General features: G+C 39.4%; 7 protein-coding genes across 12 annotated transcripts; 3 read left to right on the forward strand and 4 right to left on the reverse strand.

Moving 5' to 3' along the window:
• The first annotated feature begins 269 nt into the window (after positions 1-269).
• LOC111592547 (ras-related protein Rab-9B) lies at positions 270-5860 on the forward strand. Its single transcript, XM_023304836.2, has 3 exons — positions 270-769; positions 4500-4694; positions 4756-5860. Exons 1-3 carry the CDS (start codon positions 578-580, stop codon positions 5161-5163), a joined length of 795 nt encoding a protein of 264 aa, XP_023160604.2. The 5' UTR covers positions 270-577; the 3' UTR covers positions 5164-5860.
• A 23-nt stretch (positions 5861-5883) lies between these two features.
• Positions 5884-11499, reverse strand: LOC111592546 (alpha-tocopherol transfer protein-like). 3 transcript variants are annotated; one of them, XM_023304834.2, is made up of 6 exons: positions 9243-9318; positions 8285-8406; positions 7920-8099; positions 6967-7061; positions 6750-6903; positions 5884-6671 (listed from the first exon to the last, which is right to left on the reverse strand). In XM_023304834.2, the coding sequence occupies exons 2-6, from the start codon at positions 8286-8288 to the stop codon at positions 6184-6186; spliced, it is 921 nt and encodes a 306-aa protein (XP_023160602.1). In that variant the 5' UTR covers positions 8289-8406; positions 9243-9318; the 3' UTR covers positions 5884-6183. The 3 variants fall into 3 exon arrangements, with proteins under 3 accessions (XP_023160602.1, XP_023160603.1, XP_023160600.1); XM_023304835.2 differs by lacking the exons at positions 8285-8406; positions 9243-9318 and adding an exon at positions 11351-11499; XM_023304832.2 differs by lacking the exons at positions 8285-8406; positions 9243-9318 and adding an exon at positions 10727-11041.
• Positions 11500-13195: 1696 nt separating this feature from the next.
• On the reverse strand, positions 13196-14810 carry LOC111592609 (heparin sulfate O-sulfotransferase). The gene is made up of 6 exons (XM_023304940.2): positions 14521-14810; positions 14212-14462; positions 14061-14146; positions 13866-14004; positions 13583-13803; positions 13196-13521 (listed from the first exon to the last, which is right to left on the reverse strand). Exons 1-6 carry the CDS (start codon positions 14633-14635, stop codon positions 13278-13280), a joined length of 1056 nt encoding a protein of 351 aa, XP_023160708.2. The 5' UTR covers positions 14636-14810; the 3' UTR covers positions 13196-13277.
• Positions 14811-15120: 310 nt separating this feature from the next.
• LOC111592615 (inhibitor of growth protein 5) lies at positions 15121-16813 on the forward strand. Of its 2 annotated transcripts, none has more exons than XM_023304950.2 (5): positions 15121-15363; positions 15423-15782; positions 15839-16005; positions 16372-16530; positions 16602-16813. In XM_023304950.2, the coding sequence occupies exons 1-5, from the start codon at positions 15327-15329 to the stop codon at positions 16701-16703; spliced, it is 825 nt and encodes a 274-aa protein (XP_023160718.1). In that variant the 5' UTR covers positions 15121-15326; the 3' UTR covers positions 16704-16813. The 2 variants fall into 2 exon arrangements, with proteins under 2 accessions (XP_023160718.1, XP_023160717.1); XM_023304949.2 differs by having other exon boundaries at positions 15123-15363; positions 15839-16047; positions 16602-16812.
• Positions 16814-17303: 490 nt separating this feature from the next.
• Positions 17304-20409, reverse strand: LOC111592545 (RISC-loading complex subunit tarbp2). Of its 3 annotated transcripts, XM_023304828.2 has the most exons (5): positions 20268-20409; positions 19342-20163; positions 18931-19216; positions 17983-18120; positions 17304-17829 (listed from the first exon to the last, which is right to left on the reverse strand). In XM_023304828.2, the coding sequence occupies exons 2-5, from the start codon at positions 20133-20135 to the stop codon at positions 17581-17583; spliced, it is 1467 nt and encodes a 488-aa protein (XP_023160596.2). In that variant the 5' UTR covers positions 20136-20163; positions 20268-20409; the 3' UTR covers positions 17304-17580. The 3 variants fall into 3 exon arrangements, with proteins under 3 accessions (XP_023160596.2, XP_023160597.2, XP_023160598.2); XM_023304829.2 differs by lacking the exon at positions 17983-18120; XM_023304830.2 differs by lacking the exon at positions 17304-17829 and having other exon boundaries at positions 18056-18239.
• A 253-nt stretch (positions 20410-20662) lies between these two features.
• On the reverse strand, positions 20663-24151 carry LOC111592635 (coatomer subunit beta'). Its single transcript, XM_023304979.2, has 4 exons — positions 23672-24151; positions 22779-23398; positions 22140-22722; positions 20663-22039 (listed from the first exon to the last, which is right to left on the reverse strand). The coding sequence occupies exons 1-4, from the start codon at positions 24024-24026 to the stop codon at positions 20826-20828; spliced, it is 2772 nt and encodes a 923-aa protein (XP_023160747.2). The 5' UTR covers positions 24027-24151; the 3' UTR covers positions 20663-20825.
• Positions 24152-24473: 322 nt separating this feature from the next.
• On the forward strand, positions 24474-26651 carry LOC111592569 (protein disulfide-isomerase A5). Its single transcript, XM_023304867.2, has 3 exons — positions 24474-25312; positions 25374-25985; positions 26038-26651. Exons 1-3 carry the CDS (start codon positions 24640-24642, stop codon positions 26298-26300), a joined length of 1548 nt encoding a protein of 515 aa, XP_023160635.2. The 5' UTR covers positions 24474-24639; the 3' UTR covers positions 26301-26651.
• Positions 26652-27064: the final 413 nt, after the last annotated feature.

Raw genomic sequence — 27064 nt, forward strand, 5'->3', positions numbered from 1 at the left:
TTAAAAAAAGTTAAAATATAATTTATTTAACAAAAAAATAGTCATTCTATACAATTTGACATTAAGTGAACAACAACAAATATACAAAAAAATCCTCTAAATAGTAAATATACAAATAAATCTAAATAGTGTAGTTCTCTTCAATTAACATTCGTAGCGTCTTGGAACCGCATACCCGACTTAGTTTTTTACTTACATTTAACATTTGTTTACATTTTTAACAGCGCACAAGTTCCGTGAACACGTTCATTTCTGCCCATTAAGTCATTTGACAGCTTACTGTTGGTCCAATAGGTTGCGGCGCGTAGCGGCGCGAGTGCGTTGAGTGTTCAATTTTTTGATCGGTTAATTGTTTAGCTTTTTCAAAAGGCACGCTAGTTTGTTATGTATTCTAAAAATTGCATTTAATTGCTTGAAATGCAGCGAATATCGTGATTGATGACACAAAGAAGAGCCACATGACTATTACAAACAAATAAAATTGTTAGCTGCGCAGTTTTTACAACAATCTAATAATTATTGAGGCAGTCAACTACAGTCAATAAAGTAATAATAAAAAAAAAAAGAAATTATCAAAATGACAAACATGCGCCCACCGCAAAAATCCAAACTACTGAAGGTCGTCATACTGGGCGACGGAGGTGTGGGCAAGTCTGCGCTGCTCACACGGTTCGTATCGAATCGGTATGAGGAAAACAATTTCCATACGATTGGCGTGGAGTTCATGAATAAGGACATCACTGTGGACGGTGAAAAGTACACACTACAGGTGGGTGGAGTGGTGGTACAATTTGATGATTCACATATTGACATATCGTGAGCTTAGTGCTGCAAGGTTTAAATCGAATTCAACGCATTTCCATTCTTTTTTTGTTTTGATTCCAACTCGAGTTCAAGTTTAAATTGTTCTGTTTTTTTCTCTGCTTTTTTGCGTTGTTTTGCATTAACAGTTCCGCTGACACTTGAGCTGCGTACTAGCTGTCTCCGTATCTGTTCTATCTGCCCCCACTCACACACACACACAAACACACTGATTCAAAGCTCAATTAACGTACAACCGTTTAGCAAGCCAAAATGTCCAGCATGAACGACAAAAACAATGCGACAACTTTGTGTCATATTTGTAACTTATATATATGTATGTGTGTGTGTGTGTGTGTGTGTGTGTATGTACTATGTACATATGTATGCATATGCATATAGTGTAAAGTAGTGTAGCAAACCCTTGATATAAATTCTACGCGAACGTCTTTTTATTTGTTCTCAGTCTCGCTCTTCCCATTTCCGTCGGAAAGCAGGGGTATTCCCTTGTTTGCCTGCTATTGATGCAGTTTTTTCTCTTTTTTTATTTGTATGCTGTCGGCTCCCATTTGAATTCACATTTTCACAGTCCGACAACTTTCGCATAGCTTATAAATATTCAACGCATGGCCTGGAGGGAGCTGCAATTAAATGAGTAAACAAACTGGGGCAAAGCGTCATTTAAATAATTCGAATTGTTAATAGTAATTACGCCAATCAATAAATTCCAGACATTTTTTCAATGCCGAAATCACTAAAACTTACAACTTTATTAGTCATACCTTTTTTGTTTTGTTCATAAAAATCCCAGAAAAGCAAAAGCCTTTTGCTTTTTTTTTATATTAACGCTTCGTTGAGCTTGAATTAAACAAGAAGTCGGCACTCGTCGACTCTCAAATGGCCTTCACTGATTCGTACCGATAAAGTGAATACCCAAAGCCGAACTTTACTGTGCATGAAAATATAGCTACATATTGCACTTATATTATAGATGGTTATCAATGTTAATAGATAAGAGTATTTAATACTAATATAAACCATTAAGTACAGTAGTTACTCGAAAGTGAAAATTGTTAATATGGAAAAATAATTTTTATTTATAAATGTTTATTTTGAGAATTAGTTCAAAAATTAATTTTGAGTACCTTCAAAGCATAACTATTTTATGAGATCTTTGCATCAGCTTTACCCATCATAGACATACATATAGTCATATAAACATATTATATATTTACGGATGGAATTTAGTCAGAGCTCTATAGTCGCAATTGCACGACGAGAACTTACCTTAAGCATAAACATCGATTTTTATCGATAGTCTGTGAACGCAATATGATAACCTAGCCTGTCTAGCTGATTAAGAATATATAAGAACTATCGTAGTGAATATGCTTCTTTATACTCCTTCACGAAAAGAAATAAGGATATTGGTTTTGTGTAATGTCCGTTTATCCGTTTTGGCCAAAAACAGAAAACCGTTTGGGCGCTACAGTCTTGGAACTTCGTGGGTACTCTTTTTTGATAAGGTATCAAATTTGACCCTATGCGCTTACTAGGAGCGTATTAAATCGAAAAATACTAAGTCGGGTATGTGAGAATCGCTCTTAGATAAAGTGCTAAAGATTTGACTATGTTATATGTTAAACAGATATAGATTATATATACGCCCTTATCTTCTAATAAAATAAATTAGTAAGTTACAATTGACCTCTATCGATGCACCAAAAAGATAATTTAAGCTCCTTTGGGGCGTGGCGTAAAGAAAATTTCCACATTTTTGCTAGTTACGAAAGTATTGACATCTTCTGACTGGGAAAACATTGGAAGTCGGGACTGTAAATTCTATAGCTTTACAGTTAGAAACTCAAGATTTAACAACTAAATTACTGTTGACATCTATTAATAATCCAAAATCTGTATAAATATATAAATAATATATATATAATATATAAATATAATAAATGCCTCTCGAAGGCGTGAAAAATAGCAAAAAACATGTCTTCAGAAATTTTGGAGCTGACAGCGCTTAGACCGTGAACGAGTATTACGAGCTAGGATAGCGTCAGACTGTACCGTTCTTCCTTGCTTCCAACTATTTTTATGCAACTTAACAATGTTTAAATATTGATTAAAATTTGTAGTTTTTGGTCTGATCATCATTTGAGCAGATTCAAGTGAATCCATTTGCCATGACCTTAATTCAATGCCTAGTTTTTGGCTGGCTACTTCCGATGTGGGGTATCGTGGGGTATATGTGCTGTGAATTAAATTTTAAATTTTATTTACTTACCAGAGCACAATACATCGAACGCAAGCTAACTCCGATCTTCATCAGTCGTTGAAAATTTCATATAAGATTTGTGGCCATTGAATCGCCTGCATTTCCAGAATAAACTCCAAATGATTTTAATTTAACGTTCTACTGCTCATCTCCTATTATGTACTATGTATTAAAGTCCTTTAGATAAATTTACAACTCGTGTTGTTTGAAGTTCGTCAATAAGTAGCTCTTATCAAGACCCAAGAAGAATGCTGAGGTCAGTTTACTGAAGCTCGGCATATTGACTGATTCCGGTTTTACAGTGAATCAACGTCGTTCAGATGGCTCTAAAAACAATAATTCGACTATGATTATTGTTATTGAATCGGCCAGACTCCATTCACTGAATATCTCAAATGAGTGCGCCCCAGGATATTTTATTTTCCTATATTTCCTATACAGCTTGATGCTATAGATCCTTTGCATTTTATTTTATTTTCAAGTTATTTAAGTCAAACAGTGTTAGCTAAATTTTCAGTTTTCAGATTCTATATTTCAGAATCTTTGTTCTTTAGCTCAGCTTCCTCTCTCACTTGAACAAACTATTTTATTTTCAAATTCCTTTATTAATATTCAATAACTGTTTGTTTAGTTGATCTATCTTAGTATTTTTGGTAACTATTGTATCCTGAATGTTGTCCAATAAATCCTCTTTGGTTAAGCTAAGCTTGCTATGCGCATTGCTTAGTTATAGTTGTCGCTCCAAGGATTTGGGATTTGAGTCAATTCGTTGAACTGTTGCTCCTTAGATTTGCAGAAGGTACTTCACTACCTTGTAGCAGTAGCCGCCACACAGCTCATCTGACTTCCTTGAGGCCTGGCAATTCTGAAATGTACCGAATCAGCTCACTCCCTTATAGATGATAAGAACAGGCTTACATCATTATATGCTAATTCACTCAGTATTTCTGAGGATCCTTGCTAACCACATTTGAAATAATTTGAAACGTAACTGCTAAAATGCTTTGAATAATGAATCCTTATAATCTCCAATTCGCAATTAGCTATGAATCACAGGGCAAAGTTGAGCCTGAGCGTAATCTCACAGTCCAGATGTGTATATATATATGAATAGAATATTTAGGTAAAAGCTCAATGCGGGGCTGAGTGTATGTGCGGGGCGCATACACCCGATTGGAACACGCTTTCCGATGTCTCATTTCCATTTGTTTACTTACAATAAGGTCTTTAGACTGAACTTGCTTTTGGGCTTGTTATCAGCTCACTATTATTATCAGTCCGCTTTGTCTCTGGGCCAGGGCTTTGGCGATCTGCCTGCAGTCATTAGTGTGACGCAATCATCGCTATCTTCTATACTTATAAAGCCCATGTTTCTCTACAACTTGGGGCTGTGAACTTAAGTCAACTGTTCTCTTAGATATGGGACACGGCTGGACAGGAACGATTTCGGGCATTGCGCACACCCTTTTATCGCGGCTCCGATATGTGCCTACTCTGCTACGCACTGGACGATCGGGACAGCCTGCGTGGACTGCGGCTGTGGCGCAACGAGTTTATCAACTACGCGGATGTGAAGGCAGACAGGTTTCCCTTCATTGTGGTCGGTAACAAGGTGAGCTCTCGATTAGATGAATGCTGACAGATGGTAATGGTAATGCATTTCATATTCACAGAATGACATTCGGCCGGAGAGAAGACAAGTGGGGTACGAGGATGCGCAACAGTGGTGCACGGAGCATGGGATTAGCTCACACATTGAGACCTCTTCGAAGACGGCGACAAATGTTACAGACGCCTTTGTCCTTGCGCTGCGACAGTGGAAAACGATGGAGCGTGTAGCCGAAGCGGAGCAGCGCCAGCATGGCGACACCATCGATTTAACACAGCCCATCCGGCTGATGCAACGTCGCCAGTGCTGCACTGGCGGTGGCACGGGCAAAGCCGCTGACGTCGTCGACGCGGATGACGGTGACGGGCAAATTGCGGATGCTGCCATGCGCTCACCCTCCTCCATGTCGCGTCATCTGTTCGGACAATCACGCAGTTCGCCCAAGGCGCCAAAGACCAATTATCAGCTATGAGTGGAGACGGAGAGTATAAATACGCTTGTTTTTGTTACGTTTTTCTCTCTCGTTCATTTTTATGGCTTATCCAGGGGCATTCACTACATTCCAGCCAAGTTGCTGATTGTGGAAGAGTCTCCCAGCACAAACCAAATACACATTGAACACTCTGTAGTAGAATTCGAGATTAATTAAAAAGGTTTCGCTACTCTTAAGGAAACTTAAGTTATATGACAGTTATTCCAGTATAACAGTCCCACAACTGAAACCGTACTACAAGTGGTGCATAGAAATTGTGCCTTGTGAGTGAAGCGATTGACTTGACCACAGAGTCTACGACAACTAAATTGATTTTAGGCTAAGATATACAAAGTTTTTATGTATGCTTATAGACCATACATCTATATATATATATATATATATATATATATAACCGACATTACAAGTCAACATCTGTTATATTCATAATTAAATGAGCTATTATAGATAACATGTGCTTGTGACAGATAATCTCCCACTACAAAGACCAAGCCGATAACATTAAAGGTAGCTAATTTTGAAATATTTGCTTTGTATAAGCATCTAGATAACATTCAAAGCACTTATATCTATACTTATAAACCAGCCAACGAAGAACTTAAACGTGATTTGTTTATACAAACGACTTAATTGTAAACTACCCGAATGAAGAAACTCTAAGAAATAAAGTGAATTTTGTGAAGATTGAACTGCGTGTTTCATTTCAACTTTTAGTATATATTTATGCTTTTATATTAAATATGTAAGTAATAACAGACTATAATTACGCTTACCCCCATTTAATTGTATTGTGGAATATTAACACTTACTGCCAGATATGATCGAATCGATCGCTTAACACTAAGGCAAACTGATTGGCTCTAGCACTACGACACAGTTGTCGCGTGCGTTGACTGGACAAGCGTATAACAGATATTATGGTTAATGTATATTAATTGAGTTTTGGGTATACGAGGGAATATCACTTGCTGTACACATTGTCCGTTGGCTTGGACCCACTCACTTCTTCTTGTAGCCATACGAGTTGATGGCTTCGTACTCTGCGTCGCACATGAGCAGCAGCTCATACCACTGATCGCCATCGACGCGGGGCAGCTCCAGAATGCCGCCATAGCATGAGGGCAGGCACTTTGGCGACATGTATTTGTGCAGAGACTCACGATCGGTGCCGTGGAAAATAATGCGACTGCGCAGTTTCTCTCGCAGGAAGGGCTTGAAGAGCGCAAAGACCACATTGAAGATCTTAGGCTGATTCACAATGTGAATGGCTTTGATACGCAGCGGCACCGAGTCCTGCAGCCAGTCGACAATTCGCTTGGCGAATGGCGGCGTAAATTGCCAGGTCTGCTGCAGACTCAGGCCATCCATGTCGAAAATGACAACGGCTCCATTGATCTGTGTCTCCGGCTCCAGCATGGCGGCCTCCAGAAAAATGACGGCACCCTTGAAGACCTCATCGAGTGTGACCTGCTTGTGCTTCCAGCGTTCTGAAGTAGCGAAAATGGAAAATAATTTTAGAGCGTTTACAAAGATAGCATCAAACTGCCCAAAGGCTCAACACTTACTGCCCAGCTCAAGCAATAAGATGCGGCGTCCGCACTGATCGCGATTGGGAAACACGGTGAGTATATTGTTCTTAAAGATGTTGGCCTCCCTTGTGGGCTTCAAATTGTTATACACATCCGAGTGCTTCACTTTGAAGGAGTAGTAGCGCTTGATCTGTATGATTTATAAGAAATCTGCTTTATGGAATTTGTCAAATTAAATTATGAAAGAACTCACCAAGTCGCGCGCGCTCTCTGGATAATACTTGCAGGGCCGCAGGAAGCGTATGAGCCACTCCTCGTTGTCCTTGGGGCAGTACAGATCGGTTTCAGCTATACATCAAATGAGATACAATATAAATAGAAATTAGCTATCTCAATTGGCGCGCTGCTGAACAGAGTCCAGCCGCTGTTTGCTAATGACACCAATTCCAAGTTGATCTCGTTGACCTTTCCAACTAAATTAGCGACCATTATACTTATATCTATTGACAATGTACCTCTAGACTTAGTGTTAGAGAATGCATATTTATACTTAGCTTTAGGTTTACTTGGCCGATTATCGTCTGAGCTACTCTAATGATGGGGTCGTTCGGCCAGACGAGGAAATCGACTTTGGCCCGAGCGTAATTTTTAAAAATAAGTTAAGGTCTACTTAATAATTAGCTACATGCCACTAACTGACTTTTTAAGTACGGGTCGTTTGACTTAATCGAAGTCTAGAAAACATTTGGGGAAAATATGGAAAACAAAGATTTATCAACTATCAGCTTATTAACTCCAAGGGGTTTACTATGCTTACTATATCTTTTCCAACATGCTCTGTTCGTAGAAAAGTGTATCTTTAACATTTTTAAAATTACTGCTAGTCACCTCTATAAATTCAACACAAATTTATATTTTTAACATATTTAAAGCTATAATTACAAGTTTTTCAAGTGCATACTTTATATAGAGGACTATAAGCTATAGCATCCACTCACACATTCATCGAATATATCGATTAAGTGTAACTATTTTCGGATCGATTGATTTCTTGAGCAACATTTCTAAATATGGTCATTATTTATTTGTAGAGCGTGCATGGGTTTTTTTGTGAACTGGAGATCGCTAGCTCAAGATCGGGTTACATTTTGCGAAGTGTCATTTACAATCTTAGCATTCATTTGATATTCTAAAAAAGAGTCTTACCCTCCAGCAAACGCTTCAGCTCCTGTGTTGCCTGTTTCTGACGTTCGGGGGATTCGCGCAGCTCACGAGCAGCAACTTCTTTGGCAGCAGCTGTGGCTTCTCCCAGTTCGAACTGAAGCGTAAAATCGCCCAGCTTGATCGAGGGCAGAGCTTCGATCTCTGACAACATGGTGGGCACTCCTAGAGAGAGAGAGAGGTATAGAGATGAGTATTATGACAATAAATGCACGTTACGCGAAGCGTGTTTACATGGAAGCTGCGCTTCTGTCCCCTACGCTCGAATAGCTAATCTCAATTATTTGCTTATGTAAGGCCCCATTAGAAATTAATTATACATATATATATATATGTTAATAATTACTTACTCATTTTGTAGCTATTGCAATTGTTTTTGTTGTTGTTATTAAGCTTTGCGAAAAATAAGTTTAATCTTCTTTTCTTGCTAGCCTTTATATCGTATTCTCTTATTTGCTTTGTGTCAGATTCGCTAAATGTCAGATTATGCAGTTATTAATAAACTTATTTTATATATAGAGACAACCGGCTTGCGAATCGGTTCATTGAAATTGCATCAAAGTCAATGCAGACCAAATTGTTCGTTCCGGTTGTCTCGTCTTTGTTAACTTTAACCTTAACCTTGACATTCGCTTTCGGCATGCAAATATTGAAAAGTTTATAACGGATGCTGCATAACTATGTTCGTTGTTTATATCTTTAGCTCGCAGTTTCGCTAACATTGGCATTAGAATGCAGTTGCCATGAAGATATTTGCAGCAAAGATCTTGAGCTGAATTCTCGAATTTAACTCGTTCTACTTGATTGGTTTCCAGTTGAATTTCTATTGAAACAAGTTTTTAATTACAGATTTTACGCAGATCAATGATAAAGCCTAGATTTCGAATGATTTCAACTTTGAGAGATCTGACTCGTCTCGAATTATATATTCAATGCATTCGCATTACTATATAAAGAATTAAATGCCAATGGGAATTACAGATTAAAGCAAAATTACAGTTGGGAAACTGCAATTAGATGACTTGGAAATTATTTGAATGAATTGCAAGCCGATTAAATGGAAATATGCGTGCTCATATAATTAGATAGGCCTGCTAAAACAATAGCAAATTATTGGGTTTTCGAGAAGTTTCGTGTTTTTTGCAAGAAAGACAAATAAACAAACGACAATCTGTGCAGCATATACATAGTTATGAATAGTTAATGGGCCTGTGAACCAAATAATCGTATAATTTATATAGTACACACAACACAACACAACACCAAACTTTGACCAAAAACTTAAAACTAGTTTTGGAGCTGCAATACAATCGGGGATAAAGCAAAAGACGAAGCGACTGACGACGCGTGTAACGGAGCCGAAAGAGCAGACGAAACTGTTGCGGCCAAAAGCACGTTACGAAGATTTTATACCAAGCCAAGAATCACAAACTGGAAACTGAATGAGACTGACAGAGAGAGGAAGAGAGAATGTGTGTCTGTGTGTGTTCATGTATGTGTGTGTGGGCAGGGAGGGGGCGCTATTCAAAACTGAAGCTGAACTTGAGCATGACATTCACGTGCCAGCAAGTGCGAAAGGGAAAGGCAGTGAGTAAGTGCGTGCGAGCAAACGAGACAAAGATCACAGAGAGCGCACTAAGAGATGTAAGCAAGAGAGGCTAATAATGCATTTGGGAAATTATGCCACCGAAAGCTGGTTTTCATTGCGGCTTTGCTGTCGTTGTAGTTGTTGATGACGGGCATGGTCTTTCCCGCAGCATCTGTTTAAAGCACTTCGCTCATTTACAATGCGAAAAAGCCTGGGTGACCCTCAGGCATTGTACTTTCGGTTCAATGTTAGTGATATGTGTACCTCAATTAGCCATTACCTAGTAATTACACCTGTTTGACAACATTTCCATTGCTCATTGTGTATGGCCAACACGTTTCGAGCAACACCCCAACCCATTGGGCATGGAACAACTTGTTTCGGCAGCTTTTTTTTTTTTGACTAATCGACGCCAACACGTGCGAGGCGCCTATGCGAGTGACACCTTCTTCTATTCAGTAGTTGTTGAGTGTCAGACTCTCGGTTTCATTTGTGCGTTCACAAATGAGTTTATTATTCGATGATGTTTTTAAATATTCATGTGTGGTTATGCACTCCTTATCAATGCTGACCTATAAATAGCTGTCAACAAATATACTGAAACATATGCCTATGCTGAATTTAGTAAATACAACTGAATTGAACTGGTTTAAGGTTGAAATTTTGATTAATTTTGCCATACGAATCAGACTAAAAGTAGCACACAAAAGAATGAACTATTTTTATTTTATTCGAAGTGATTATCTCAAGAACATTTAAGAAACAACTAAGCATAAATAAAAAATGCGATATTCTAGTATATGACAATTAAGAAAAGGGCAAATTTTAACTTGAATACGAATAAAATAAAATAAATAAATAATAAATAAAAAAAATAAATAAATAAAGAATTCCCCCTTTTTATATTCAGTAAAAAAAAAGAACGTTTTGAGGGAAAAATCCACGGCCATCAACTCGCACGCTGATCGTTAAGATAGATGTCAAGCAACTCTGAGGTCAGAAGTCTTGGCGAAAATAAAATATAATAAAAAATTATATTCGTTAAGTTATGTACAGAGGCAAGGGCAGGCCCAAGTCCAACCTAAAAAGTGCTTTAACCTTACGTGCCAAAAACCTATTACAAAAGTTAAACAAAATAAGTGTGCGAACAAATGAACACACGAGCGTTCATGAATACATGTCTGTGGTTGCTCAGATGTCTCACCTAAATCAATAGAAGCTTCATCAGAGGCGACGGCAACCGAAGCACCGCCGGCAACTGTTGTCCTAGGCAGGCAGCTGGTAGCCGTTGCCATATTGCTTGGATTTTAATATAAATAAATAGTTTTCACGTTGATTTCAACACACAGCAAATACAGCAATGAATGCATTTGCCGTTGCACTTGAACAGGAACCGCTCCACACTGTTGAACTGGATATGTGTCAATGCCAAACGTTTGTTGAACTTTTTATGCACATTGTACGATTCTTTCGTTTAGTTTTATTTTAGCACACGACACAATTGCAATGACCCTTCTGACAGTCTCCACCGCCAATAACAACAATAAAAACCGCTTCGAATGCAAATGCAAAAGGAACAGCGAGCATAGTTTTTTTTTCAGTGCTGTGAAGCGTGTTGGAAGAACTGCATTTTTTGTTCTCTCGCTCACACTCTTGTATTTGCATTTGCGCTCTTCGTTAGGCAAAGGGTCAGCACAAAACAAATACAAAAATTAAAGTAAGGCGCGAAAAGTGTAACGAAATCAAAACATAATGAATCAAAAGCGCACGCATCAACGACTCAGATAACCGTAATAACAATAACAGTATTTCAAAATGAGAAACTCACCTAAATTATTTAGACGTACGCGAGTTTATTCCAAATATTGAAGTTTGATATCCTTTAACTACGTATTACTTTCTGATGTTCTTCAATTTGGTACCTCAGACTTACTCAGCTTTAACTCTGATCTAGCTCTGTCTTAACACATTTAAGCACTGAAAATATAAGGCTGCTCATTCAACAGTTTTATACCCCCATATGTGTAACGAGCTACATATGCCGAGCGCTAGTTAAGAAGTATGTGTATAAAATATATACATACACACATATACATACAAACACATAAGCAACTAGCTCACAACGAGATTAATTATGGCGAGTGTCAGCAAGTTGGAAAGTGCATGCTTCGTTAGCTGTTATACAGTTGGTTACTTTGAAATTTTTAAGCGCTTTGTTGTTGCTGATATACCATGGAGAAATGCAAAGAATACTGCGCCAGGGTTAAGGTTAATTTCAAGCACACACACAACATACACATGCACACAGTCATGCATAGTTTAGCAGGCTTTTTTAAATTGTTATACAATACAAGCGTTTAAGAACTGTTATATGTATGATATTATTTTAGCTCAGTGTAATCATTAGTCTTAAGTAAAGTTGAACTTTTGAACGAATCACAATCCCAGTGCGGACTGTATGTATGTACATGTGTAACTGTGCTGACACATAACCAGTATTAGCTGAAGCTATATATATACAATGCATACAATGTATATGTATATAGTATATATAACAATAATATAAATTACACACAACTGCTGCCAGTGGCTCGAAATATAAGCATTCGCACTTTGCATTGACTGCTTTAAGTTTTAATGTTTACCACTACTTCATAATTAACTGCTTAAAAGTAAAATACAAAAACACGAGCCCAAGTCTAACGATTCAGCGACAACTTTGCGTGTCGACGTTCAATTGTACAACTGACGATAATGCAAACTCATTGCCCGTGCGCTCAAGCTCAATCAATTAATTAAGTATTGCGCTTATGTGCCCGAAATATAATTCGATTTCAATTTCGATTTCTGTTCCGCACCTCCTTAGCGTCAGTCGTACTGACAGACAGTCTTCTAGTCAGTTCAGCCAATGCTATTATTCGTGCTACGTCAGCTTATAAAGTTCAATGGAATTTCGCACCGGCTGTTGCCGATCGAGTGAAGCGGCTTTGCAATTTAAGGAAAATTGACTTAAACAAAGTTCGAAATTCGAGAAAAAAAATATTTGCATGAGAATGCAAATATTCGCACATTTGTATGTATATCTAAATCTGATGGTCAATCGACAGGTGTAATCAATTTACCAGTTGCATGCCGCTAATCACTTTCAGACAGTTGTTGATGGAGATAAATGTTATAAAAAATTGATATGGATAACATGAATTTACATGTATTTGACTTGATGAGTTTCTCAGTTACAAGTGCTAAGAGCTGATATACATTTCGAGAGTCCATTAATGTCATTAAGCTTACACATTATATTATCTCTAAATATCTAATTGGTAGTTTCGTTCAAGATCTGGTATTGTCAATACTTACACATATATATATATATCAATAGAGTACAATTTACTAGACGAATAATATTGTGCTTTAAAAAGTTGTTACAATTGTTGCTAAATATTGCTTACGTAACTCTAAGAAAGCGTTATCGAGTGTTAATGGTATGACTGACTTACACTAACTATATACGTGGTAATACAAGAGAACAATCAATATGTCAATGATATTCAATGCTAAAAAGTCTTAGTGTCTTTCACGAATTGGTTTGCTTTTAAGTACAGATCAGATCTAGAAAAGCTATATACATATTTAAAATAAAAAACATAACCAGAACAAAACTGTTTAAACCTCCAAAACTAAAGCCTTTCCTTTGGCAGTAACTTATCCTGTTTAATTCGGTGTTTGCCCTTGCTACCCCTGAATTTCCAATACAATCATTTTGGTCGTACTTTTTCATACATAAACTGCTGCAGATGCTTATTATCGGGCTGCATGAGCTTCTTCTTAGTAAATTCAAACTGTTCAAGTGCAAACTCATATAATTCGTTTTCCATTTGCCAAATCTTTGACCTCTGTATGGTCTGTATAGTAGATTCATTGGGCGGTAACTTCGATGATGTCACACGTAAATGAGATTTATTTGAATTTTGATAGTGCTCACGAAAACCTTGGAAGATTCTGCGACAAACGAAATTGATTTAGAGTAGATGTTTATTAACGGCAAGGGATTCGAACTTACCGAGGTAGTGATCTCTCAAGTAGATCCACAAATTCGTACATTTGCTCCGTGACACCAACTAGAAAATATTCGTTGACCAAATTGCGTTTGGCCTGTTTCAAGGCCCAATCGCTGCCAGGTTCCCAGCACTCAGCAGCGTGCCCACAAAAGAATGGTATTTGTAGCCACATATTTCTGGGATCACAGTCTGGTTGTTTCTGAACCACACATTCATCGAACGTCTGCATTAACAAATTCATATTCTTGTATAAACTAAAGTACGAACATACATTTTATAACTCACAATTTTATTGCCTGCCTTCTTTCGTACAAGATTCGGACGATAATTGTCGCCATAGCGTAGAAAATAGTAATAGGATACCAGTCTGTCGAGTGGCTTTCGCACCAGGTTTATATAAATTGGTTTGTGTGCAATTTGAAATCTGAAAAATATATATTATATAGGAGGAAAAAGAGAAAAATGAAAATGAAAATATACTTGGAGAAATCCAGAAATGCCATGTGTCCGTGATAGAGAGCCGGCTTCATTTCGTGCCATTTGGTTACATTTCGCACAAAGGATATCTAATCAAATAATAAAGCAATTAAACTGTTGTCCTGCTATCCATAGTGGCAACAGGGAGACGCACCTGATTTGGCAACGATAGGACATGCATATTTGCAGTCACATTAATGTGCAAGACATGATATCTGTTCTGTTTGCACAGATCGTAGGCTATGTTCACGAAACTGGTTGACCCAGTCTTTGGCACACGATTGTATAGCACCACCAATTGGTCCTCATAATCAAAATGATCAAATGTGGGAAGAGTGTGAGCGAGAGTTGAGAGCTCAGTATGCTTGCCACCATTGCCCGTGAGTTTTGACAATGGCTTAAAAGCTGTGTGTAAATAAATGTGTTTTAGCTTAATTTGGTAAAAAGCAGTTGTGCAACGAACCACGGTCCAATCGAATCTCCAGCAACCAATAACAGGTGATAACTGCGATGCAGGAAAGGACGAGCCAGTGCACTGGACGCATCACAGGCAACATTTTGCGCAATTTCTTGTACATGGTGCCGCGGGCTAAAGCTAACTTTTTCTTCAATACATTAGAGCACGACAGCACATTTTCTGCGTTTAATTTATCCTAATTTAATGTTTTTCTTTTGCATTTTGTATCTTTTCTCGGCAGCGCTGACTACAATGTTGACCAGTGCAAAAAAGCAGCTGTCTTACCAGTGCTGTATAACGTTTAATAGACGATACGAAGTGTTATCGATGGCTACATTCTTGGTTGGTACACATATGTTGTACAAATGTACCAGGAATGGTACAAAATTAGTTTGACGGGGGCCTTCCTTCTTTAATTTTTTAAAAATATTTTAAAAATCAATTATTTTCAATTTTTTGCCCACTACTATACATATTTAGGCCAATTACTATACCTATTTTAAAATTAGTTGCTTTTTTTTAAATGAACTTATGTGAATTCAAATAATATTTTGTTCACCTTGAATACCTAAAATTATATGAATCAATCTTATAGTATGGACCCAAATTATGCCAACAAGTGAATCTAAAGAATTATAAGGAAATTGCGATAGTTTTCGATTGTACAACAATAAAAAGGTACTATCGATAAAAGTCTAATCATACATTGTAGCAAACCAGCTGATGGCTCGTCATAAATAGACGCTTGATGTTTGTTAGTAAACTGTAACCTACGCAAAAACAATACAATTTTCATACTAGAGACCTAAAAAATGTCTTCAGCTATATACTTAGAAAATTATTTAGACGGTATGTAAAAAAAAGCATAAGAGTGCAGTATCACAGATTTAAACTATGGTTATTACCAGGCTTGGAATCGTTGCCCACGGAACTAGAACGGAACTTTAAGCTGATGAGAAAATTGGACGATCGGGCGCAAACAGCTATGAAGAGCATTGATAGCCATGCGAAAGATTTTATGCGCAAGCTATCTGTCGAGAATGGTGCAATGAGTGAGGAGGAGCGCAAGGAGCGCTTGGAGGACATTAAGGCGCTATTTGGCAAGGCCAAGGAATACAGCGATGATAAAGTGCAGCTGGCTATACAAACCTATGAGCTGGTGGACAAACAAATCCGAAGACTTGACAACGACCTGGCCCGCTTCGAGGGTGAAATTCAAGAGAAGGCCTCCTCAACACGCGCCAAGTCCGAAGAAGCGGTAGCCAAAAGTATGTAATCCAGCTAAAAGTGCTTTATAATTATTTAGTTAATGTACCATTTGCAGAGGCTGGTCGTAAAAAGACAAAAGATGGTAAGGCGACGGGTAAAAAGAAAAGGCCTGCATCCTCGGATGAGGAAACTGGACGTGGCAATCAATCGAACAGTGGCAGTGGGGCTAATCTAAATGCTAGCAGCAGCGCTGGTCAAGGTAGCAAAAAGAAAAAGTCCAAGGTAAATCAAGAAAAAGAAACCCGCAAGGGGGCAGCACAAAAGGTAAATCATCCTTCATCAACATTATGCACATTTGTCTCCTTACGTTTGTTACTCCTTCCTCAAAACTATTGACTTTGTTTTATTTGTTATTTTGCCTGGATAACTACACAGTAGTAAAAGGACGCTGGATTGCGATATTGTATTTGCACTCATGCCCCGTCCAATATTCCTATAAAGTGTATTTATTTATGAACGTATTTTCAGTTGAATATAGTTTAGTTTTGCATCCTTCATTTACATTTCACCTCCTTGCATGACCACTTACAAGGCCAACTTATTCGCAAGACTTGCTAACATTCGTTTCCATTTGTCAACAACAAACAGAAAGCAGTGGATGTTGATGACTCGGAAAAGGAATCTTGTCACACCGCCGCAACTCATCCCAGCGACGTCATGGATATGCCTGTGGATCCAAACGAACCAACATATTGCTTGTGCCACCAAGTGTCTTATGGCGAGATGATTGGCTGCGACAATCCAGATGTAAGTTAACCATTATTCAATTCAATGTAACTTTCGTTTTTTTGAATTTTGTGTATTTTGGACATTTTTAGTGCCCCATCGAGTGGTTCCACTTTGCCTGTGTCGGTCTTACCACGAAACCAAAGGGCAAATGGTTTTGTCCCAAGTGCACGCAGGACCGTAAGAAGAAATAGATAGTGTTAAATTTGTCAGCTACGGCTACGGCAGCAGCAGCAACTATGTAAATAATATACATATAAAGCCAATTAGTTCATAGTTTAACTTAAGTATCGCATACTATAAATAAATCCAATAACTTTCTATTTCATATAAAATGAGAGCTGTTATTATTTATTATTCGATCAACTTGGCTTCAATTCAACAATTGAGGGGGTCTCTCTAGAACTTGCACATTTCAACAGACGCCGTTATTTTTATTAAATAATTTTTTATTACAATTTTAGATTCTCATTACAGTCCTCAATGGGAATCGAATCCTTACATTTTGTTTTAATTTGTACAATAGTTGTTAAATTAATTATACTTTAAATATCCGTAAAATAACATTTCACAATTAGTTCTGAATTTATATAAATGTCTAATAAATATTTATTAATCAATTAGTCATTGATCGTTTAGAATTAGGTCGCAACATTATTGGTAGGTAAGCCAGTGGGTACATCTTTAACATTCCCTGAAAAACTGTTGCGAATATGATAATTACTTTATTGTTCTTAAGGTTAGGTCTTCGGTTCAGCGCACTCAATATCTGGATGTAAATCAACAAGAATTGGTTGCTTGTGCATTCGTATCAAGGTATTTAATATCTACGATTTGCGAATAGTACAGATTAGCTATAAACTCACATCGGAACTAAGCTCAAAACAATAATAATAATAAATATTAAATACAATGTTGAATGTTGAGTGTTGTTGTTGCTTTAAACCATGGTAAACAGAAAATAGGGGCGGGGTCTGGGGCTAAGGACATATGCAATTTTCATCATCATCATCGTCATACTATCGTTCGTCGTTATGTGCGTTCAGATTTTGCTATTTCAGTTATTGTTGCCTACTTTTTGGTCATAATCTTAAGATATTCCAAGGCATTCTGAGCTGCATGTCGCTGTGCCTCCGACGCCGTTGACCCAGTGCCATGGCAGACGCCGACTGGCAATGTGGACAACTGCACCAGGCACTGAAACTGGCTGCTAAAAGTCCTCTCCTCAATATCCACGTATGTGACCTCGAATTGATTCTCGGCAGCAATATCTGAAAGCAGCTTGATGTAGTCAATCTTTGAGCTCTTCAGGCAAGTCTTCTGCAAGCACAAGAGCAAACAAAAACAACAAAAATAAACACAAACAATTATGATAATAAATATAAATGCATTTAGTATTTCGGTTTTCATCGAATTAGCCTGTACTAAGCGCGACAACAGACTGTACAGGATCTGAGCAGCTCTTTGATTTACCTGTAATTTAAGCAGTTTTTTGCCCGTCGCATTTTTCAATGTCTTATGGAACTGGGACACTTTATTACTGTGTAGCGTGGTCAGTGTTGGCACAGTGATATCTTTCAAATCACCATAATAATGATCGTTAATGCGGGGCTGTAAATAAGAGCGCAACATTTCCATTTAATATGCACAAACTCTCGCCAATGGTGACTTGAAATATATCACAAGAGTTTCTAGATAAGAACGTGACTTGAAATATACCACAAAGGTGTCTAGATGAGAAAAAAATCATATTAAATGTACAGACACAAAACTACAAAGACGACTGGGCTTATTAACAAATAGTTTGTTTATAATATTCAAATAAAAGCGCATGCCAAAAATATGCAAATTCAAAAGCTAACTTGAGATGAAACAATATATACATTCAAAATTGAAAATACAAAATTATTATAATTTTACTGAACAAACAAGAATTCAAAACTTATAACAATATACAGTCATCTATGCACAATCAATTACTGTATACAACTAAATAAAATTTACAAGCATTTTACAAATAAAGTCACACTTATGTTGGAATACAAGCTGCTTAAATTAATGTATACTGGTCAAATTAGTAGTTGCTCTTAGTTATGTCGAAAATTTCAAATTCAGTTAAACAAACAAACAACAGTTTACAAAGATAAAACAAAAATAAAACAAAAGGCAAACAAACAGAAAAATTAAAGCCTTGACAACTTAGTAAACTGATTTAGAATTGTCAAATGGAAGACAGAAAATGTAGTTAGCCAGTTGAGCAGGAAATGTGGAAAAGGCACAAGCGGCTAGCACTAAACATCTCTAAATATCAGTTATATTTAAAGCTGGAGAGATGCGCTCGTAAAACCGTGTTTTCTTTGCATTGATCGACTGTTCTACCGGCAGCTGCACTGGTGCATTTACAAGCGATAAGTTACTCACATCGCCCTCCAGTTCGCTGCAGAGGCTGTCATTGATTTTGGCCGCATCGATGGGCGTCTCCTGCAGGCGAGTCCACATCTTGTGGGCGGCCAAACGCTTCGCTATCTTCTTGCTTTTGCCCTTGCCAACCTCATGATAGTTCAATATGGTGCAAGCGATTGTGAATAGTCGCTCGTGCGGCAGGCCAACCTCTGTTTCCGTTTCGTACGATGGCGGCGGCCAGCGACGCTGCATGCACATCTCCTGCAGCCAGCCAATGGGATTACCCACGATCTTGTCGCCGCCGCTGTTAGAAGAGCAAAGAGAAGAAGAAAAAATAATAGAAAAACAAAAAGGGATGAAAAGAAAGACCAACAAAAATTGCATATTAAAAGCTATTTAAATTGACAAATTTTGCAAACAAATAATTACTCGCCACTGCCAGTGAGATTGGCATTGCCATCGCCCCCACTGCCCGCCATAGAGCAACCAACAGCTGCTGCTGCTGCGGCTGCTGAATTGCCCTGTGTCTCGAGCTGTACGCCGATGAGCTTATCAATTAGAGCACGAGCGGCTGCATGTTTGGCCTCCTTTTTGGAGCGTCCAGCGCCCATTGCCGTGAAAGGTGTGTCCTTGTCCTTGAACGAGACCCGAAACCGAAACGTTGGCTCATGTATAGCCCCCTCGATCTGGACCAGTTCATAGCCCGGCGTGATGCCGCGCCGGCTTAGCAATTCCTGCAGGATGCTAACGGGCGTTTTCATGGCAAGCCCGTTGGCATCCGTGTCATTGACAAACTTCAGCGTCTCATCAGAAGGCAGCATACCGGTGCTGCCTGTGCCGCTCAGCTCCGACAGATGTTGCTGTTGCTGATGCAGCGCCTGCAGCTGTTTCTCCTTTTTCATTTTTGGACGCTGTTGCATTGTTGCCGGCTTGGACATCGAATTGTTGCCACCGCCAGCAGCGCCGTTGGACAAACAGGCAGCCGCAATGGCAGCAGGCGAATTGCCCATGTTGTCATATTGACGACGCGGTGCAAAACCTGCTTGCATGGGCATCGGCTGCTGCTGTTGCTCCTGTTGTAGATGCTGATGCTGGTGGAGGTGTTGCAGATGCATTTGCTGTTCATACAAATGCTGCTGGTGCTGGTGCTGATGCTGATGCTGATGCGGATGCTGCTGCTGCTGGTGGTGGTGTTCGTGGGCATGATAGCTTTTTGGTTCCATATTTAACGTAATTATAGACTTGGTGTATCTGCAAATAAATGCAACGTTGCTTGGAAAAAATCAATAAGTTCTATCTAAATTCGACCGAAACTGGCGGCAGCAATTGTCTATTCTAGATGCGCCAGTACTTACGGTTGGTTGACGGGTTTGTGCTGTTTTTTATTTAATAATAATTTATTAATTCTGTATTAATAATTCATTCTTAAATAAAAAATACAGCAAAATCCAGACGCACACACGATATCTGCGTATATATGTATTTGTGATGCTTCTGTGTTGCCGTATTTATTTAATTTGACAGCTTGCCCTGTGGCAACGCTGTTGTGTCCAAATTCGGAATGTCAAACGATAAGAAGAAGAAGCGCGCCAATCCATATTTTTAAATTTTTCTTTTTTATTATTGCAAGTGGTTGCTACATAATTGTTGTACATTATACATATATATATATATATTTTCTTTTAATTTGTATAATTAATGCACGTTAAACATTCATTCTATCAAATCAAAAGCGAATGCCAGCGTTCTATGTTTGTAATTGTGTATGTGTGTGGGTTGTGTTGATTTATGTGGAATTTTTAGTAATTGATTCCGCAATATTTGGAGCGCGTTTTAGTGAATCAACAAAAGAATTTTCGATATTTCTAATGCATATTATCAAATACAGCGGGTGCTTTGAATAGCTTTCGCACCTAATCGTCGCTCAGAAAATCATCATCCAGATTAACATCTGTCGTATCTATATTATCATCCAACGTAATGCCATCAATCTCCAGTTCCAAATCATCATCATCATCTTCATCATCATCATCAGTGGCGGCAACAGCGGTTGGAACAGTGGCAACTTTTGTACTGGCTGCTGTTGCTGGCAAGGCCGACGGGACAAACGCCGGTTTCTCCTTTTCCACTTGAAAAGCGCCACTTTGTTGCTCGGCCGCATTCAGCTCGTCAAGTGGATTTCGCTCGCTATTTAATGGCAGCTGTCCAGCTAGACGGGCTGGTGCTTTTCGTGCTCGCTCCTCAACCAGATATTGCTCCACGCGCAGTGCATCACCCAGGCCCGGAAAGAGATTTGTATACTGCGTGGGATCGGCCAGCGACTGGCCGGCCTTTTCGTTAACCTTGCCTAGCTCCTCGCGCCAAAGTTCCACAACACGCGACATTTGGCTGGGCAAGTAGGTACGCGCGAAGAACGCCGCTTCGGGCAGGCGATTTGTCTCAATGAGAATCTCCAGGCAACGTTCCACATCGGAACGGAGAAAGGCGGAAAGGAATGCAATATTATGGCGACCTTGTGCAGAGCTAGTTGCACCCACCTCCTCCAGCATTTTCGCATCGCCCGAGGCAGTAGAGAGCAGAAGCAGTCCACTAAAATCATTGGCCTTCTGCATGCACTCCTTCACCAAGGCCATATTGTTTCTGCGTGACGCAACATCTGCTAGCTGCGACCACTTCTGTGAGTTTTCTGCCTCGCGCGCCAATTTCAATGCAATATCTAGTTCGCCAATTTGCAGAGCCAAATCAAACTTGTGGTCCGGATCGGTGGAGACCTGTAGTGCCTGCTCCTTGAAGCCTTGCTTCTCCAGGAAGTGGGCTACTCGTGTACGATGCTCCTTTGGTATGGTGGGCAATACAAGATCAGCACGTTCAAAATCGCGACGCATCACTGCCGTCTGGTATTCCAACACAGACAACTGAAGACAGAAGCTGATCACATTGAGTTCCTTATCGCCCAAATACAAACGATTGTCCTTGGGCACATAGCCCAGCAAGTACATGGTGCGATCCAAATGCGAGATGGTTACAATCTCTCCGCCTACATAGTAGTTGATGCGATTCACGGAATTAGTGTAAATGAAGCAATCGCCTACCCAGAGACCGGTTTTGACCGATTCAGATACTTCGCCTGGAAAATAAAACGAAAAATTCGAATTGTGTTTAACAGTTTAAGCAAAGTAAAAGCTGATCAAAAGCAAACTATATAAGACCCATAATTGTTGGCTTACCGAGCACATTGAAAGCACTTTCTACGCCATCATCCTCTAGTCCCTCTTTTGTCTCCAGCGCATTGGCAATTTGTGTAGTATCCACGGCCAATATAAAGTAGGAGTCATCGGTTGCCAGACAAACGAGAGTGCCACTATCATTCCAGAATACGTTACGTGGCTGCACCTCAATGCGTCGCACCAATTGTAGTGACTCCCAATCGTAGAAGGCCAGACCTGATGAGGTCTTCACACCAAAGTAGTAGCCACCATAGATGCTTTCGGCGCCGTATTCAGGTGTGAAGCTTTTGCGCTCCTTGAAGTTGCGGAACAGACGCACAGTACCATTGTTCTCACGAATCGCGTACTCATTGCTCTCCAGCGCCCAAATGAATTCCTGAGCCGACCCAAATGCCTTGTTTCGCAATGCCATTGATGTATATATGATATATTCGCCATCACCACAGACGACCACAAAACGCCCGTTGGGATTGTGTGCTATGGTCTGCGGATAGATCTCGCAGGCGCCCATATCTTTGACAGCGACAGGCAGACGTTCGCCGTCTTTAATCTCGGTGCCATCCGCAATTGTTTTAAGATTGACCTACAAATTGTCATAAATTAGTTTATATTAAATCTCTAAGCAATGCTACACTTAACCTGTTGCATTTCGGAATGTTTGGCCCATATGATTTTACCGCCTACCACATCCATGGACATGGCTGGCTCTTCACGGCCGACCTTAATAATGATGGAGCCTTCATCATAGCCCAGGGCCACATTATTGGTGCCACGCATGCTGGCAATGGTCCACACGCGTTCAAAGCCATAGTTTAGACAGGTCTCTAGGCGGTAGGTACCTGAATGCCAAATCCTAACGGTGCCGTCTTCAGAGCCCGTCAGCACGATTGGCAACTCGGGATGAAAACAGACGGCCGAAATATTTTGTGCATGTCCCTCGAGTGTTTGGACGCAGGTCTTGTTTTGATAGTCCCAGATTTTGACCAATCGATCATCGGCGCCAGAAATCAAATACGGCTTGTCTCCGCCATGATAATAGTCCACACAATTGACGCCTTTTTCGTGACCCTCTAGCGTAAAGTTGGCAAAATTTGAGCCGAGTTGCCACACCTTAACAGTACGATCCAAGGATGCTGAGGCAAAAGTGTTATTATCCTTAGGATTAAAGACAATCTGCATGACATAGTGCGTGTGACCCTCAAAGACACGTTGGCAGGCCCACAACTTCTCCCAGTTCCATAATTTGATAAGCATATCATCTGCAACAAGATGATGAAATCAATTATGAGATTGTCGAACATACGTGGACAATTAGTTAAAGATATTTATCATGTAATGTTAGATGTGTATACTAGATAATAGTGGAGTCCACTATAGTTATATATCTGCTAGCTATATCAAATCTTCATGCGAATTACACCTTACGAAATGGAGGTCATGCCATTGTTTGTTTATTATTTTGAAAATACGAGACTAGGGAATATTATCTTTTTTGAGTCAGACATGTTATTCTTGATAACTGTTGAACATACCGCTACTGGTCAACACCAAGGGCTGTGTGGGGTGCACGGCGATGCACCGCAGATAATCCGAATGCGCCTCATAGGAATGAACCTTCTCCAGCGTGTTGTAGTTGAAGACACGTATTTGCATATCATCCGATCCGGTTATTATCCAATTCTTGCGGGCCACGAATCGAGCGGAGCGCACTGGCACATCGCACACCTCGAAATCTTTGACCAATTGTTGGTTCTCGTAATTCATGATGTGTACGTGGCCATTGTATAGGGCACACAACATCCATGGCTCGGCCGGATGCAGATCAACGCACTTGACACGGTCCGAGCGCGACGTTAGACGACGCTTGATGTCCAATTTGAGGGGCATCTTTAGATTGACAGAGTTTTGCGTTTAATAATATCCTACTACAGCTAATCAAAATTAAATACACTGCGGCGAGATTGTAAAAAACTTGCTGCTTCTTCTGCCTCTTGTTAATGTGTCAGAGTTGTGGACTAGAGTTGCCACCTGCCACGTATATTTGACAGCGCTGCATTGTGTATTCCATTTATCAAGGTTCCCGTTTGTGCGGTCAACTTGCACTCGTTCAAGAAATACTTAAAATGTTAAATTAAGAACTCTTTAAGTGGATTGCACTTATTAATATACTTATATATGATATATTTTTATTTTTACACAATATACATTAAATATTTTTTAGCATGTCTTAATGTATTATTAATTTATTATACATTTAATATTAATTTATTCTACGCTATGTAATTTACGTGTAAACCTAAGTTTTGTTAAAAACAACAAACATTAAAGTGATGTGGCAACGCTGCATTCAGCGCTGACGTCTTCATCGGCATTTTAAGTTTTGGATTATTGGTCTATAAAAAAAAAAAACAAAAAGAATGCATTTATTACATTAGTTAAACACACTAAATGTATTGTTAAATTAGCTAATTATTCATATTCCGTTTAATGTGAAAGTATAATGTGGACCAACCGTCAATTTGTAATGCGGCTTATGCTGCTGACTCTGCTGCTCGCACTTGTTGCCGCCAAATCGAAAATTTCCGCTGTGCAGGAAGACATAACAGACTACAAGGAGTTTAAGAAACTGATTCGTACTAAGAACAATGTACTAGCTCTTTATGTATCCAGCGCGAAAGAGGCTGCTGCAGAGTTGAAAGTATTCCGGGAAGCGGCTGATGTGATTCGCGGCACAGGAACAATGTTGTACGTGGACTGTTCCAACCAGGAGCGCAAGAAACTGTGTAAGAAGCTTAAGGTTGCGCCCTCATCCTACATACTACGCCATTATAAGGACGGCGACTATCATAAGGACTACGATCGTCAGCTGACCGCTGAATCAATGGTCACCTTTATGCGTGATCCGACAGGGGATTTGCCATGGGAAGAGGATCCCGCTGGGGCCGATGTATTGCACTTCAATGACGGAGCTTCATTTTCAAAACATGTCCGGAAGGATATCCGGCCTATGTTAGTCATGTTTCATGTGCCATGGTGCGGGTTTTGCAAGCGCATGAAGCCAGACTACAGTAAAGCTGCTACCGAACTGAAGACTCATGGTGGATATTTGTTGGCTGCCATGAATGTGGAGCGACAGGAAAACGCACCCGTGCGCAAGCTTTTTAATTTAACTGGTAATTGTCAATACATGGAATAACTTAAGTTGACGTTGATAATGCTTACAATCTATTACAGGTTTTCCCACTTTAATCTACTTCGAGAACGGAAAAATGCGCTTCACCTACGAGGGCGAGAATACAAAGGATGCGCTGGTGGCCTTCATGCTTAATCCAAATGTTAAACCGACGCCCAAGCCGAAGGAACCGGATTGGTCGGCTGATACAAATTCAGAAATTGTTCATTTGACTACGCAGGGCTTTGAGGCAGTTCTAAAGGATGAAAAATCAGCGCTGGTCATGTTTTATGCCCCCTGGTGTGGTCATTGCAAGCACATGAAACCCGAATACGAAAAGGCAGCGCTCGAGATGAAACAGAAGAATGTTCCTGGTATGCTTGCTGCTCTGGATGCCACTAAGGAGACTGCCATTGGCGAAAAATATAAGGTGAAGGGCTATCCGACTGTAAAATACTTTTCCTATGGTGTTTACAAATTCGACGTGAACGTGCGCGAGGTGTCCAAAATAGTCGAATTTATGATCGATCCCAAAGAGCCACCACCGCCTCCACCGCCAGAAAAGAACTGGGAGGACGAGGAGGGCAGCACTGAGGTGATATTCCCGAACGATGAAACTTTCAGAACGATACTAAAGCGCAAGAAGCATGCTTTGGTCATGTTTTATGCTCCATGTAAGTGACTCGCATATATATCAAATGGAATTATTATAACTTTGATTTTTAGGGTGTGGGCACTGTAAACACACAAAACCAGAATTTACTGCTGCCGCAAATGCGCTGCAAGATGATCCGCGTGTTGCCCTTGTTGCCATCGACTGTACAAAATATGTTGAGCTGTGCGCCAAGTATAATGTACGCGGCTATCCCACCTTCATATACTTTTCGTACCTCAAAACTACGCTAGAATACAAAGGCGGACGAAGCAGCAAAGACTTCATAGCTTATATGAAAAACCCACCCAGCCCAAATGAACATAGTGAGCTTTGATGTGGCCGAACAATCATAGAATCTCTTAACATACATTTTCTATTTACAATTAATACCTTTCAAACTCTTGCAAGGCAGTTGACTAACATATTTACTGGGTTTTAATGCCTCCTATAACATTGATCTTTGTCTTACAACTTTGCAAGGGTTTCTCAGCTTCGGTATGCCGAATGCTAATTTATAAGAAAAAATTATTTATAAACTCAATGTTGTAAATTGTATATGCCTTTTCTTTTGCTATCTTTATATCAATAACTTTACTATCCATCTTGCATTGTACATTGTATAGGAGTACCTCGTACAATTCCATTATAACTTCTCGGACTCTGCAATGCTGAAATATATAGCTATTATATATCATAAGCGTTAAACTTATTTACTATCACATTTATTACTCCTGGCAGGGATATCAATAAAATTGCAGTCGCAAAATGAGGAACTCGCATTCTCTTCCATAGATTGTAATTCTTACCAGCAGTTCATGTAGCCCTCTAACCATTTAAGCTTTGTATATTTTTTGAATAAGTGTTCCTAAATATCAGGCGTGTGACACTATAATTTTCCCACAGATCATTTGTTCTCCCCAATTCCCCAAAAAAAATGAAAACTCAGTTTAAATTGTGGGGTTGGTGTTGTTGGTGTTTGTTTTAGTAGAATGTATCAATTAGCATGTCGTCGCGAGATACAGGGCATCTGCAAGTCGTGTACTACCGACTAGTTTACTCAAATTTGCTTGGACGAATGCATGTGTGATTGCAGTAATT

The sequence above is a fragment of the Drosophila hydei genome, unplaced genomic scaffold (genome assembly GCF_003285905.1).
Source record: "Drosophila hydei strain 15085-1641.00,03,60 unplaced genomic scaffold, DhydRS2 tig00000149-arrow-pilon, whole genome shotgun sequence".
NCBI classification, from domain to species: domain Eukaryota; kingdom Metazoa; phylum Arthropoda; class Insecta; order Diptera; family Drosophilidae; genus Drosophila; species Drosophila hydei.